The 14,539-nt window shown below is 39.6% G+C and overlaps 1 protein-coding gene across 3 annotated transcripts in view; it reads right to left on the minus strand.

Moving 5' to 3' along the window:
* KIF21B (kinesin family member 21B) overlaps positions 1–14,539 on the minus strand; it is a 456,179-nt gene that overhangs the window by 264,179 nt on the left and 177,461 nt on the right. For all 3 annotated transcript variants that reach the window (XM_073666619.1, XM_073666617.1, XM_073666618.1), the window contains exon 21: positions 9,261–9,362. In XM_073666619.1, coding sequence (XP_073522720.1) covers positions 9,261–9,362 — 102 coding nt within the window. The remainder of the gene's footprint in view (positions 1–9,260; positions 9,363–14,539) is intronic.

The following is a 14,539-nucleotide window of genomic DNA, read 5'->3' on the forward strand; positions in this document are numbered from 1 at the left end:
TGCAGGAAAGATGCCAGACTCTGCAGGGAAAGAAGTGAAGTCGAAACCACTAAAAGCAGGAAGATACAGGAGCTAATTGGTTTAGGGTTGTATGAGGAGAGGATGAATAGAACTTTAAAAGGGGGACTTTGTCGATATCACGCTCCAATAAAGAGCCAAATGGCGAATGGCGGGATGGATGGGAAGCACTGTGACTAAGGAAAGATTAAAGGGGCATCCCTGAATCTTGCCCTGTGCAACACTGAGCTCCCTGATGTCCCTAGATGGGTTCTTTCATCTTTCACCCCGTGCGGTGATCACGTTCCTAATCCCTGTCTTGCTCTAAGCACGGTCCTGGCTAGTGTGTGGGGTAGCAGGAATGCTAGTCCTGCTCTATAATAAAACCACAAAGGGAGTCAGACAAGGGTAAAGAAAACAGCAATCACTCTCAGTGCGCCCAGACTAAGGGACGGTGTATAACGGGAGAGGAAGAGTGAGATAAACCAAACTGGACGATAAGGAGAAGTATAGCATCAAACTTCCAAACAGCAATCTCCAAAGATGACTCCAAAACGGCTTCTCAATCCACTGTTCACAACTCCCAAACAAACTCCAAGGTATAGCAAGCTATCACTGGCAGCTAATAAAGCTAAGAGGTGAGTATTTATACCAAAGGGGAGTGGAGAACTACAAACAGCTTAGACAACTCAGGGCGAATAGCTGAAGGAGACAAACAGAACTGTTTAACCCTTGCAACAGAGCCAGGAAAATCTGCACAGCTTAACCTTTGCAACGCCAAAGCAAAGGAAATCTGCATAGCTTAACCTTTGCAACATCAGAGCAAAGGAAATCTGCACAGCTACCTGGAAGGCAAAGAAGATTCATCCAGTGCAGGTGAACGAATAGCCAGATGCCGCGATCTTCTGACCCCTGAACTAGAGGAGACCACTCTCTGGTCATGAAGTTTCGTGCCTGGCACATGTCATTATTTACTTAGACACGATCTTTAGCGCTGACAAGCTATACAACGGTCCAGCTAGATGGTGCTTGATGAGAAGTTTGCAGTCGCTCGGCTTTGTCAACTGAAATAGTTTGGGCATAAGAAGAAATCAATGTATCGTTGCAACTAACTTTGGCACAAAACAATCTCACTCCTTTTAATAAAAAGTTGCAGTCTTGAGATAAAATACTGCACCTACGGCTAAATGCCCAACAGGAGCTTGTTGGCTCTGAAGGGCACTGAAGATTTTTCTCAAATAGTACAATTCACGACGAGTGCTCCATTTGCAGGAGGCTCTCACTCAGTGCTCCATTATTTCTGCTGCTCAAAACAGCTGGCCAAAGTGGCCAGTCGCTTTTAAAATTAATGTAGCTGTTTGTATCAACATCTTTAAAGTATGTTTTTGTGCAGATATTCTTTCCTCTTAAAAATAATGTGAGATCCAAAAAATTGATAGTTTCAGGATTAACAAAGGGTGTAAAAGAGAGACCCCAAACGTTTCCATTCAGAAACTCAGCCGGACCAACAAGTTCAGTATCCCAAATAATGATCAAGTCATCAATGTACCGTTTATAAAGAATGATGTTCACAAAATAAGGGGAGTTATAGATATATATTTTTTCGAAGAGACCCACAAAAAGATTAGCGTATGTAGGTGCTATTTTTGACCCCATCGCTGTACCTGATACCTGATGATACATTTTATCTCTGAAGGTGAAATAATTAGTGTTCAATATAAACGACAACCCTTCAAATAAAAAATCCCTTTGTGTAACCGTAAGCCTATTATCTAAGTCTAGGAAGTGCCTAAAAGCCGCCAGACCAATTGTGTGTTCTAATTTAGAATATAAAGCTGCTACATCTAAAGTGATGAAAGTATAAGTATCTTTCCATTTGACCTCTTTTATTAAATTAATCAAATGTGTGGAGTCCCTAAGGAAGCTATCCAAATGCAATAAATGTATTTTCATAATTTTATCAATGTATTCGGACAATTTACTCGTTAGCGAGCCAATACTTGAAATAATGGGTCTACCAGGGGGATTTTTTTGATTTTTATGTAATTTGGGTAGAGTGTAAAAATATTGTAGGCCATAAAAACTCTCAGAATAAGGACATCATTATTCATTCAGCAGACAAAGGGTGGGGGGGGTATTGTTATACAGGATTATGATGATTAAGTCAAAGAAGCCTACAATATTTTGTCAGATACTAAATACTATAAAAATATTTATATTGATCCCTTCTTTGATTTAATTAAGGAATATACTACAAGAATCAAGCAGGCCTTTGCTAACAAGAGCATTAATGAAACAGAGAAAAAATTCCTGACTATTAGGAGTCCAAACACCCCCTTTTTTTACACTCTACCCAAATTACATAAAAATCAAAAAAATCCCCCTGGTAGACCCATTATTTCAAGTATTGGCTCGCTAACGAGTAAATTGTCCGAATACATTGATAAAATTATGAAAATACATGTATTGCATTTGGATAGCTTCCTTAGGGACTCCACACATTTGATTAATTTAATAAAAGAGGTCAAATGGAAAGATACTTATACTTTCATCACTTTAGATGTAGCAGCTTTATATTCTAATATAGAACACACAATTGGTCTTGCGGCTTTTAGGCACTTCCTAGACTTAGATAATAGGCTTACGGTTACACAAAGGGATTTTTTATTTGAAGGGTTGTCGTTTATATTAAACACTAATTATTTCACCTTCAGAGATAAAATGTATCATCAGGTATCAGGTACAGCGATGGGGTCAAAAATAGCACCTACATACGCTAATCTTTTTATGGGTCTCTTCGAAAAAATATATATCTATAACTCCCCTTTTTATGTGAACATCATTCTTTATAAACGGTACATTGATGACTTGATCATTATTTGGGATACTGAACTTGTTGGTCCGGCTGAGTTTCTAAATCTTCTGAATGGAAACGTTTGGGGTCTCTCTTTTACACCCTTTGTTAATCCTGAGACTATCAATTTTTTGGATCTCACATTATTTTTAAGAGGAGAGAATATCTGCACAAAAACATACTTTAAAGATGTTGATACAAACAGCTACATTAATTTTAAAAGCGGCCATTACTCTAAATGGATAAAAAACATTCCAAGAAACCAATTCTATAGGATTAGAAAAAATTGTACTCACAAAGATGACTTTATAGTACAATCTAGCACTCTTGCTAACAGGTTTAAAAACCAGGCTTACCCCGGTAATCTTATCAAAAAAGCATATCTGGAGGCTTTAAATATAGAAAACAGGGATAGTCTATTGATAGATAAAGAAAAAATTAAAAATACCAAGGAGAGTAATTATTCCTTGAATTTTATAACTTCCTACAACAAATCTCATGGACAAATACGAAAAATACTAGAAGATAATTGGAAAATTCTTCTAGATGATCCCATACTGAAAAAGATCTTGCCTAAAAAAACGGGTATTACTTTTAGGCGTGCCCCCACACTAAGAAATATCATAGCTCCGAGTAGGATAAGGAATACGACAAAGAGGAATTGTATGACTCCTATAACATCCTTTTTGGCAACAAAAATTGTCTATGTTGTAAAAGTATTACACATGGTCTTACTAACTTTCAATCAAAGACTAATATGGAGATTTTTGAGATCAATAAATATCTCACCTGCAATTCTACTTTTGTTATCTATCTAATAGAATGCAGTTGTAACAAACAATATGTGGGGAGAACGATACAGCCTCTCCACCTACGCCTAAATTCCCATAGGCATAATGTTCTTAAAGGGTTTCTTAAACAAGGTCTTTCTAGACACTGCACAATGGTGCAAAAATAAAGATTTTTTAAGTCTAAAGATCAGCCCTATTGATCAAATTCCCGAGAATAATCCTAATAGACTCCAAGAACTAAACAGAAAGGAAATTTATTGGATTTACAGACTGAATACTCTTAAGCCCTTTGGTCTGAATGATGTCTCTGAAGTTTTTTTTATAGTTAATATTGTTTTTTATATATACACACATAAATCTGTGTTTTTACATTCATCATAGTTTTTACTGACACACATATTGTGTTCCTCTAAAATCCTGCACGCCATTATAAATAGTCCCTCTTTTATGGTTTCCTTTTTGGAGCAGTACAACTCGAACCCACACCGTAGCGCTCTGCTGGTTGCTACAATCACACACCTCTCTCCTTCTACGCCACCGCACGTCAGGTGATTCACTACCTGTCTGTGTATCTACTTTATCTGTGCCGCACCCTCTGCACTACATCGCGGCGTCTTCTTTGTGGTCCTATTACTACACATTAAGTCTCTATGTCACTACATGATATAGGTCAGATAACCTGTTCCTTGTACTATTCCTCCGTTGATAGAGGTTATTACTGGCTATTTTTTGCATGGGGGTACTTTTTATTTTGTTTCTTCGTTTTCCATCTCCCTTTATGGATCGGGTGTATCCTCATTAGAGATTTTAATGTTATATATATATTTATATTGTTCTTATCTAATGTGAAGGCTTACTTATTAGTAAGTAATATTCCTTTCATGTATTTACTCCATTTGACTGATACATTTGACTATTCTGTATATTGATTATTTATACATCTCTACACTACATTATCTGTAATACGTGTCTTAATACATGTTTTTTATACTCCTTTTTTATATTGGTGACACTCATTGATAAAGTTTTGTTGAAGTTTTTTGCACACGGCCTCAGGTGCAAAGGTTATGTTGTTTTTTTCTGCTCTTCCTTTTTGAACACACTTTTTTTTTTTTTTTCACTTTATGTCTGTATATAAATGGAGTGCTTCAGTGCATACATTGATATATCTGTTGGTGCCCTGATGAAGGGGTGTGGAACACCCAGAAACGCGTAGGCATTTACCAATAAACAAGGATTTTATTACATGTTCCTGACTTGGGGATCTTTCAGCGGCGCGGACGTATATCTCTACCTTTACCGCCTTTGGATTTATTCTGGTCCTCTGGGACACCTATTGGAGATCCGCTGCAGCTGCTTTTTATACGTGATGGTAGTTGTGTCCTCACACAACCCAACCAGGTGAGAACCACCTTTTTACTATTATTCCCTATGCCTACAGGTGTAACCCTATTGGGCTTTGCGCTCTCTCTCTCTTTGTATTTTAAGCTCTAATATTTATTACAATTAGTCTGTTAGTATATGTCCTAGGATCCCCTGCACAACTCCTTCAGACCTGTGTTGTCTTGGGGCAACTCTCCATAGTATGGCCAAACATTCCAAGTAAAAATATCTAAGGCGCCAGGTATCTTTCTAAATCAACGTCTTTATTAATTACAGCAAATAAAAAATCTGCAACATTTCCGCTACTAACGGCCTATGTCAAGCCAGATCATGTTACCCTTCTCTTGACGTGACTTGACAAAAGCAGTTCATGGCCGAAACGTCTCAGATTTTGTATGTTCTGTAATTAATAAAGAAGTTTAATGAGGAAGATACCTGGTAAATTTTACTTAGTGGGTTAATATATGTCTGCCTACACCGCTCTGCTACAATTCTTGGTACTCTATCATAGCAGTGTGTGCATTTATAATTATGCCTGAAATAAATGTTATGCCTCTTAGGCTATGTGTCCGTGGTCAAGAATAGCTGCGTTCTACATTACAAGCACAGCGGATGGGATTTATAGAAACCCCATTCCCACTGTGCTTCTATTTAACACTGCGTAAACTTACGAGCTGCAGCCTAGTAATTATCTGCTATCGTCTCTCCTGAGTAGTTTCATCCATAACCATTCATTAGATGCGGTAAATCCGCATGGTTCACTGAACACATGCGGATTTACTTGTGTTCAATAGAACTCAGCATTTTGGACACAGCGAAAATAAGCTGTTTCCAAAACTCTGCTATTCCTGATCGTGGGCACATAGCCTAATTTTGCCTCAATGTCTTACTTCTAATGTGTGTACATTGGACACATCAGGAGGCTTAAAAGAAAATGAATATCAAGAGTCCGATTATTGAATTGAGTTGACTGTCTGAAATACACTGATAAATGAGTCGCAATAGTGATCTAAGCCAACTGCATGTGGTAAGTAATAAATCAGAGGCCCAATAATGGACCCTGGCAACTGCATACACATGGATCAACAGCACTCTAGAATAGACACACCAGGGCCCTGATGGTGGACTCTGGCAACATAAAGTGCATAACGTTAAACAGCACCCGAGGCCTGGTGATAATCTCTTGCCACTGCACATGTAAGATAAGACGCAGAACATTTGAGTCCGAGGTATCACTTCCATTGCTTACATCAATGTTGCAATAAAGCATATTGGTCTGTGTCACTACAGCGGTGAGGCATGCACTGGGTGTATGGATCGCATTGGTGAGGCATGAACATTTCCCCAATTTCACAACTTAAAAGAACCTGTAATGAAAAATTTGCCCTATCAATCTGCAGATATAGGGTTAATCTGCAGACTAATGGCGTTCTGACAGCATATGGTGTTGTCATTCAGACCCTTGCTGCCGGGAGGAAATTAACTTTATTCCCCCGGCAGTGTTCGGCGTTCAATCACAGGAGTGGCGCCGGCACAGTTAACATTAGAATCTGTAACAATATAATTGGGATTACATGCGTAAGACCTAGAAGAACTGAGAAAAAAATCTTTATTTCTTATTAAAGATTCTGTTGACTCTTGGATTTGATGTAAGAACAAAAAATCTGCATTTTTTACCTCAGGTAAGAAACAAGCATTGCCTGATTTAGGAGGAGAATATACCATCAGGAATTCCTTATAGTTCACAAGTTTTATTAAAGTAACATGGGATCCAAGGGGAAACGTTTCTCCTTGCAGAGAGTAACATGACAAGCATGCCAAGATGAGGAGACTTTTAAAGCCACAATGCTCCTCTGGGAAATATGCAAATTGTCTCTTCAGAGAGGAAGAGGACTAGAACTTTAGTGCCACCTATAGGAAGTAGCAATCCGAAAAGCCAATATCAACTCTCTAACAATCCTTGTCACATAACTTAGGATAAAAGCCAGAACCTCAATTTGCAGACACTGTGTTTCGGGGTACTGCCCCTTGTCAGTGCAAAGTGTGAGATATGGTTTGGTTGAGTGAGAAGCGTCTGACTTGTGTCCAAGGGGTAACGTTTCTCCTTGCGGACAGTGACATGTCAAGCATGCCAAGGTGAGCAGACTTTTAAGACGCAATGCTCCTCTGGGAAAGATGAGAAATGTCTCTACAGAGAGAAAGAGGACTAGAACTAGTGTCACCTGTAGCAAAGTGATTGGCAGGTGTGGGAAAAAAAGCTGCAAAGTAAGAAAGCTTTCATAAATAGGAGTGCTAATAGTTTATTTTTATCAATTAACAAAATGCAAAGTGAATGAACAAAAGAGAAATCTAAATCACATCAATATTTGGGGTGACCACTCTCTGCGTAAAAACAGCATCAATTCTTCTAGGATTACAGCCAGGTGTATGAGTAACCAATTATATCAAACCAGTGATAATGATCAGCATTTTCATATGAACAGTAGATTGACTGACAGTCGTTAACTGAAACAGAATTAGCTGTGTGGGAGGCTTAAAACTGAGTGAAGAACAACCAAACTCTGCTACAAAGGTGAGGTTCTGAAAGACAATTTTATGCCATAGGTCATACACTGTGCACAGAAACAAGACACAAGGTACATGAGTTAGGTCTTGTTCAAGCAAAGACCTCAAAAATGAGTTCAAGCGCGTTTAAAGAAGCACAAAAAATGGGCAACATTGAATATTGATAAAATAAGTAAAGTGAAAACATTAGTGCCCATGGGGATAGGTAATACTGAAAGCTGCTGACAGAAAATCAGTCCTGTGTGGCAAATCTGTAGAGAAAGATGATCAGATAAAAACTGGATACAGGGTACGATAAAGGGGAACTGAGAGCTCCTCAAATCACGTAGGTTGTGGACACTGCAGGACTTCAAAGCTTCTTACTTTGACGTCACACGCTACTCCAGCATTCTCCCACTCAGATACCAGAGACGCTACCGGCCAGAGCACCCTGGTCGCAGAGACTTATTATACAGACCAGAGGACTCACAGTGTCTTGCTGTGCCATGGCCATTTCTAATTGCTTCTGGATACAGGATCCCTACAGTGGACACCAGTACACACAGGAGCACTCAGAGGTACAGGGATGCCCTCCATCCTCCAGTGAACTACACCAAAGACGCTACATCAGCAAACTGTAGGTCTTCTTTTTGTAACTCCTTCTTATGTTTCACAAGCATGATTGTTAGCTGAAATGCTAGGTCTGCGGTGGTAACTATTTGTAGCATTAGAAACTGACACTTTTTAATAGAAAGAGATAGGTGAATTATTTATATTCTATATGAAAGATCTATAGCCCGAATACCAGATTTGAGGCGTCAGCAGACACACAACAAATTGTTCTTTCTTCTATTTATAAAGGGGTATTTTCAAAAATACCTGTGTGTAAATTTGAATTTCCATGATTTTTAAGGGATTATCTGAGCAATTCTTATTGATATATTTAACATGTCCATCCACTAGCTGTTTAGCGCTACAGTATCCAGTTTTTATCTGTTCAACATTGAATATTGTTGGGACTCAGATACATCCACATACTGTTCAGAAAAGTCTGTCCTGAAGTGGTCTTTATGGAAGAGTGGCAGTCAAAAGGCCATACCTTCGACATAGAAAAAAAGACAAGTGACTCAACTATGCAGGGATTGAAATGAATAAAAATAGCAGCTCTGAACTAAACATTTAAAATGTGAAATATTTGGAACAACTTCCCTGCTGAATTACACTGTGTGCAAGTTTACCTAGAAAAATTGATGCTGTTTCTAAGGCAAAGTGAGGTCACACCAAATATTGATTTGATTTAGATTTCACTTTTGCTCATTCACTTTGCTTTTTGTTAATTCATAAAAATAAACTTTTAACGCTATGTTCACATGTTGCATTTTTGAAGCGCTTTTTTTCTGCAAACAAAACCTTCTCTCATAGAAGTGAAAATGCTGCATATAACACACAGCTTATTGCTGTGTTTTTGAGGTTTGCTGTGATTTATTAGTGCACATTACATGTGTGATTTGTCTACAGTACATGCTTAATAAATTTAGTTTTAGTCACCAAAAGCGCAGCAAAACATGCTGCAAAAGCGCAGCAAAATCTGTTATTTGTACGTTGCAACATTTTTTCCTCAGCTGTCCAAACCTTTTGTGCAGTACTGTACACCCACATACCCGCATACACTGTAACCCAACTCTTTTCACCTTTTCTATAGACGCACGTAGGAAGTTCTCAAGAAGATGACGGGCTTCTGTCAGGGAACAGGAACTTATAACAACTGAGGTGTCTGTCGAGTCCAGATCTTCCTAAAAAACATTTAAATGAATATTCATGAAAAAGTATTCTTAAGCCTATTTAAATGATCAGAAATGTTCTACATTAATTTTCGTAATTATATTCATCATTCTTTTTCAATTTTTTTTATATATACATATTTTATACAGTACAGACCAAAAGTTTGGACACACCTTCTCATTTAAAGATTTTTCAGTATTTTCATGACTATGAAAATTGTACATTCACACTGAAGGCATCAAAACTATGAATTAACACATGTGGAATTATATACTTAACAAAAAAGTGTGAAACAACTGAAAATATGTCTTATATTCTAGGTTCTTCAAAGTAGCCACCTTTTGCTTTGATGACTGCTTTGCACACTCTTGGCATTCTCTTGATGAGCTTCAAGAGGTAGTCACCGGAAATGGTTTTCACTTCACAGGTGTGCCCTGTCAGGTTTAATAAGTGGGATTTCTTGTCTTATAAATGGGGTTGGGACCATCAGTTGTGTTGGGCAGAAGTCTGGTGGATACACAGCTGATAGTCCTACTGAATAGACTATGTAAGGTAGCGCTATTCATCACGCTGGGGGCACTCGCTTCACCGGGTCAATCAAAGCACACATGCAACGTCTTTCCGGCAATTCACAGTACAGCAGTTTATTACATCTAATAAACCGGTCATAACATAGTCCATCTCAGTAGCTCGCCGACATGTTACACATAATATCCCAGAGCCTTTCTAGTGACAGACATGCCCACTTGGCTCCAGATACAGCCTTCAGCAAGGTAACAATATCAATGTCCACATCAAGCAGCGTTTTTACCTTTGCCAGGTCGTAGCTGCTTCAGTCCGCTTGATTCTGCCACAGCTGTGGCTTTAAGGATTCCCAGATGGGGCCTCCGGGCCACATACCTTCAAAGGCTACTGGTATCTCAAACACAGGGGGATCCAGCCTCAGCCTTCCAGGCTTCACCAGGCCTCTCTTTCTAGGCCTCACCAGGCCACTCTTTCTCTACCTGTTTCAAAACTACCAGGGTTTATATATCCTTTTGTGCACACAGGACCTGTGAGGATGTCACAGTCACGTGATCAGTCACCTGAGGGGGAGGTATATGGTCAACTAGAGCACACCCCATGGACATTCTAGCAATGCAGCAAGCCGCTGCATTACAACTGTTAGAATTTGTATTATGGCAAGAAAAAAGCAGCTAAGTAAAGAAAAACAAGTGGCCATCATTACTTTAAGAAATGAAGGTCAGTCAGTCTGAAAAATTGGGAAAACTTTGAAAGTGTCCCCAAGTGCAGTTGCAAAAACCATCAAGCGCTACAAAGAAACTGGCTCACATGAGGACCGTCCCAGGAAAGGAAGACCAAGTCACCTCTGCTTCTGAGGATAAGTTTATCCGAGTCACCAGCCTCAGAAATCGCAGGTTAACAGCAGCTCAGATTAGAGACCAGGTCAATGCCACACAGAGTTCTAGCAGCAGACACATCTCTTCAACAACTGTTAAGAGGAAACTTTGTGCAGCAGGCCTTCATGGTAAAATAGCTGCTAGGAAACCACTGCTAAGGACAGGCAACAAGCAGAAGAGACTTGTTTGGGTTAAAGAACACAAGAAATGGACATTAGACCAGTGGAAATCTGTGATTTAGTCTGATGAGTCCAAATTTGAGATCTTTGGTTCCAACCACCGTGTCTTTGTGCGACGCAGAAAAGGTGAACGGATGGACTCTACATGCCTGGTTCCCACCGTGAAGCATGGAGGAGGAGGTGTGATAGTGTGTGGGTGCTTTGCTGGTGATACTGTTGGGGATTTATTCAAAATTGAAAGCATACTGAACCAGCATGGCTACCACAGCATCTTGCAGCGGCATGCTATTCCATCCGGTTTGCGTTTAGTTGGACCATCATTTATTTTTCAACAGGACAATGACCCCAAACACACCTCCAGGCTGTGTAAGGGCTATTTGACCAAGAAGGAGAGTGATGGGGTGCTACGCCAGATGACCTGGCCTCCACAGTCACCAGACCTGAACCCAATCGACATGGTTTGGGGAGAGCTGGACCGCAGAGTGAAGACAAAAGGGCCAACAAGTGCTAAGCATCTCTGGGAACACCTTCAAGATTGTTGGAAGACCATTTCCGGTGACTACCTCTTGAAGTTCATCAAGAGAATGCCAAGAGTGTGCAAAGCAGTCATCAAAACAAAAGGTGGCTACTTTGAAGAACCTAGAATATAAGACATATTTTCAGTTGTTTCACACTTTTTTGTTAAGTATATAATTCCACATGTGTTAATTCATAGTTTTGACGCCTTCAGTGTGAATGTACAATTTTCATAGTCATGAAAATACAGAAAAATCTTTAAATGAGAAGGTGTGTCCAAACTTTCAGTCTGTACTGTATATTCAACATATTTATTAGTTAGGGGATGTTTTAATAAGCTTAAATCAGCTGAATTCTCCATCTACAACACCAACTAACAGATACAGTAAGTGGAAAAGTATCTATATGGGCATTAAAAGTGCTCGTAACTCCGTAGCTCCCAACAATCCGGGATTCAGCGGGACCATCCCTCACTCTCCCCGACTTCCCCTCACTCTCTTCTCTGTGCGACGTCTTCATCGCTCTGTAACTCCTCCTTGGGAAGGGAGGGAATGGCATCTCTCAAGATGACAATTAACTAAATAAACAATTTTCTTCTTTGATTGTGATCCCCAGGAATCAAACCCACAGCCTTTATCATTGCAGGCAGAATCTAAAGTGACTCCATCTGCCTCGTGAGTGAGTGGTTCTGTGGGGATTTTGTCTGAATTGTGGCTTTTGGGATGTACACGGAAACCCTGATAAATGTGAGCCGAGCCTTGTTCCGATTTTTGGGAGGTAGTATGAACATATAGACAGCAGTTAGTGATGAGCGAGCATGCTCGTTTAACCCTTTAAATGAGCATGCTTGGGATCTCGCCTGTCAAACAGGCTATCACTGAATGTGTCACAGCTGTCTAACAGGTGTGACACATGCAGCCGCGGGGGCTGTTACCGAAATGACGAGCACGCCGAAACTGCTCGGCGAGTATCAGAGCGTGCTCGTTTAAAGGGTTAAACAAGCACACTCGCTCATCACTAATAGCAGTACAAGAACAGTTCTTATTTTTATTTTTGCGCTGTTCACCATGCAGTATAAGTGATAAGGCAGATTTATTCTTCGGGTCAATGTTATCACGGCAATACCAGACTTTTATCTGGTTCACATGTTCAGTATTTGGTCAGTATTTTACCTCAGTATTTGTAAGCCAAAACCAGGAGTGGAACAATCAGAGGAAAAGTATAATAGAAACACGTCACCACTTCTGTATTTATCACCCACTCCTGGTTTTGGCTCACAAATACTAAGATAAAAAACCTCACCAACTGCTAAATGTGTGCACATAGCCCTAAAATGCTTTTTTATTAAAAGAAAAAAATAAGTTATTTCGTCACCATATTCTGAGAGCTGTATCCTTTTTATTTTTTGGCAAACAGAGGTGTGTGACCGCTGCTTTTTTGCACGACGAGTTGCAGATTTTTTTTGGTACCATTTTGGTGTGAATAACATTTTCTGATTGCTTTTTATTCAGATTTTTCAGACATAGAGTGAACAAAAATCAGCAATTCCGTTATTGTTTTTATATATATTTTTTGCGCCGTTCACCGTGTGGTAAAAGTGTCAATTTTTTCGTTGGGTCGGTACGATTACAGCGATACCAGATTTATATAGTTTTTTTATGCTTAGCTACTTTTACACACTAAAAACAATATTTTGCAAAAATGAATTTGTTTTTGCACCGCCATATTCTGGGAATTGTAACTTTTTAATTTTTTTGCCAAATGAGCCATAACAGGGCTTGGTTTTTGCAAGACAATTTGGGGTTTTTATTTATACCATTTTTTTACATGTGACTTTTTGATCGCTTTTTATTCAATTTTTTTTGTGTCAGTATGATACAAAAGCGACACTTCTGACGTGTTTTTTTTTTACGGTGTTCACCATAAGGAATAAATAACTTGCCAGTTTTATAGATTGGGCCAGGGCGCGACAATATCAATTATGTGTATTTTTCCGTTTATTTTTGTTTTATCACAAAGGGTACGTTTTTAATGGTGAGTCGACTTATGTTGTTTTTTTGAGCGCTTTTTTTGTGTTTTTTTTTTTTTACTTTATTACATACATACTATCTTTTTAATTTTTGACCTAGGCCCACTCTGCATAAGATCTGTCATTGTCTCACTGGCACAGCCTGTGAGACCCTGCTTATAGATGGATTTTACAGGCCACTGTACCGTGGGGTCATCAGTTGACCTCAGGGTACCATGGCAACGACCAGCACCCACGATTATGATTGCAGGTGGTCGATCCTGTCAAATCCTGTTTAACCCCCTTTTATCCACTTCGATACCGTTGTCGCAATTTACAGCAGTATTTAAGGGGTTAATCGGCCCCGATCGGTTCCGGTACTGGCCGGGGCCGATACTGCAGGGTGTCGGCTGTCATGTGCAGCCGTCACCAGCGGGAATTTTGGGCATCGATATTTATTTATTCCCGATTGCCATTTTAAAACAGTGATAAAGGAATAAGACCCCTTAATGACCACTGTTTTAATGTGTATCAGGAGTGGTTAAGGGGTTAAAATGAGCTCTGGAGGTAGATTCTCAGGGAGACCTATGTCTGGCCCATAATTCTTAACAGCTCATTTACATATTAAAAAAAACATGGATGTCTCTGGAGTAAAATATCAGATTACAGATATAAAGGTATTATTTTATTCAACTTTCTATGACCTACATGCCCATGTACATGGCTTAGGAGGGTTGATCCTACTAACGGATTTCCTTTAATACCTAAAATAACAAACAGATCAGGTACATACCCTACTCAGGTCCAGCCCTAGCTCCCATCACTGATTGGGTATCGATGTTTTGGCTACAACGTTGATGTCACGTCTACATTGTGCATTACCACTGCAGCCAATCACTGAGCTCAGCAGCTTGTGGAGTCCACCTTGGCAGAGCTGCTGAGAACAGTGATTGGCTACAGCGCTGATGTGCACTGTCATTGTGCTGTCACTCCTGTAGGCACCAAAACCTGAGCAGTGCCAGAGATCCAGCAGGACCCGGGGAGGGTAAACTCCTGCTCTTTTTGTTACTTTAGGCATTTTAAAG

The sequence above is a fragment of the Phyllobates terribilis genome, unplaced genomic scaffold (assembly GCF_046119375.1).
Source record: "Phyllobates terribilis strain yellow unplaced genomic scaffold, ASM4611937v1 Scaffold_2__4_contigs__length_985480577, whole genome shotgun sequence".
NCBI classification, from domain to species: domain Eukaryota; kingdom Metazoa; phylum Chordata; class Amphibia; order Anura; family Dendrobatidae; genus Phyllobates; species Phyllobates terribilis.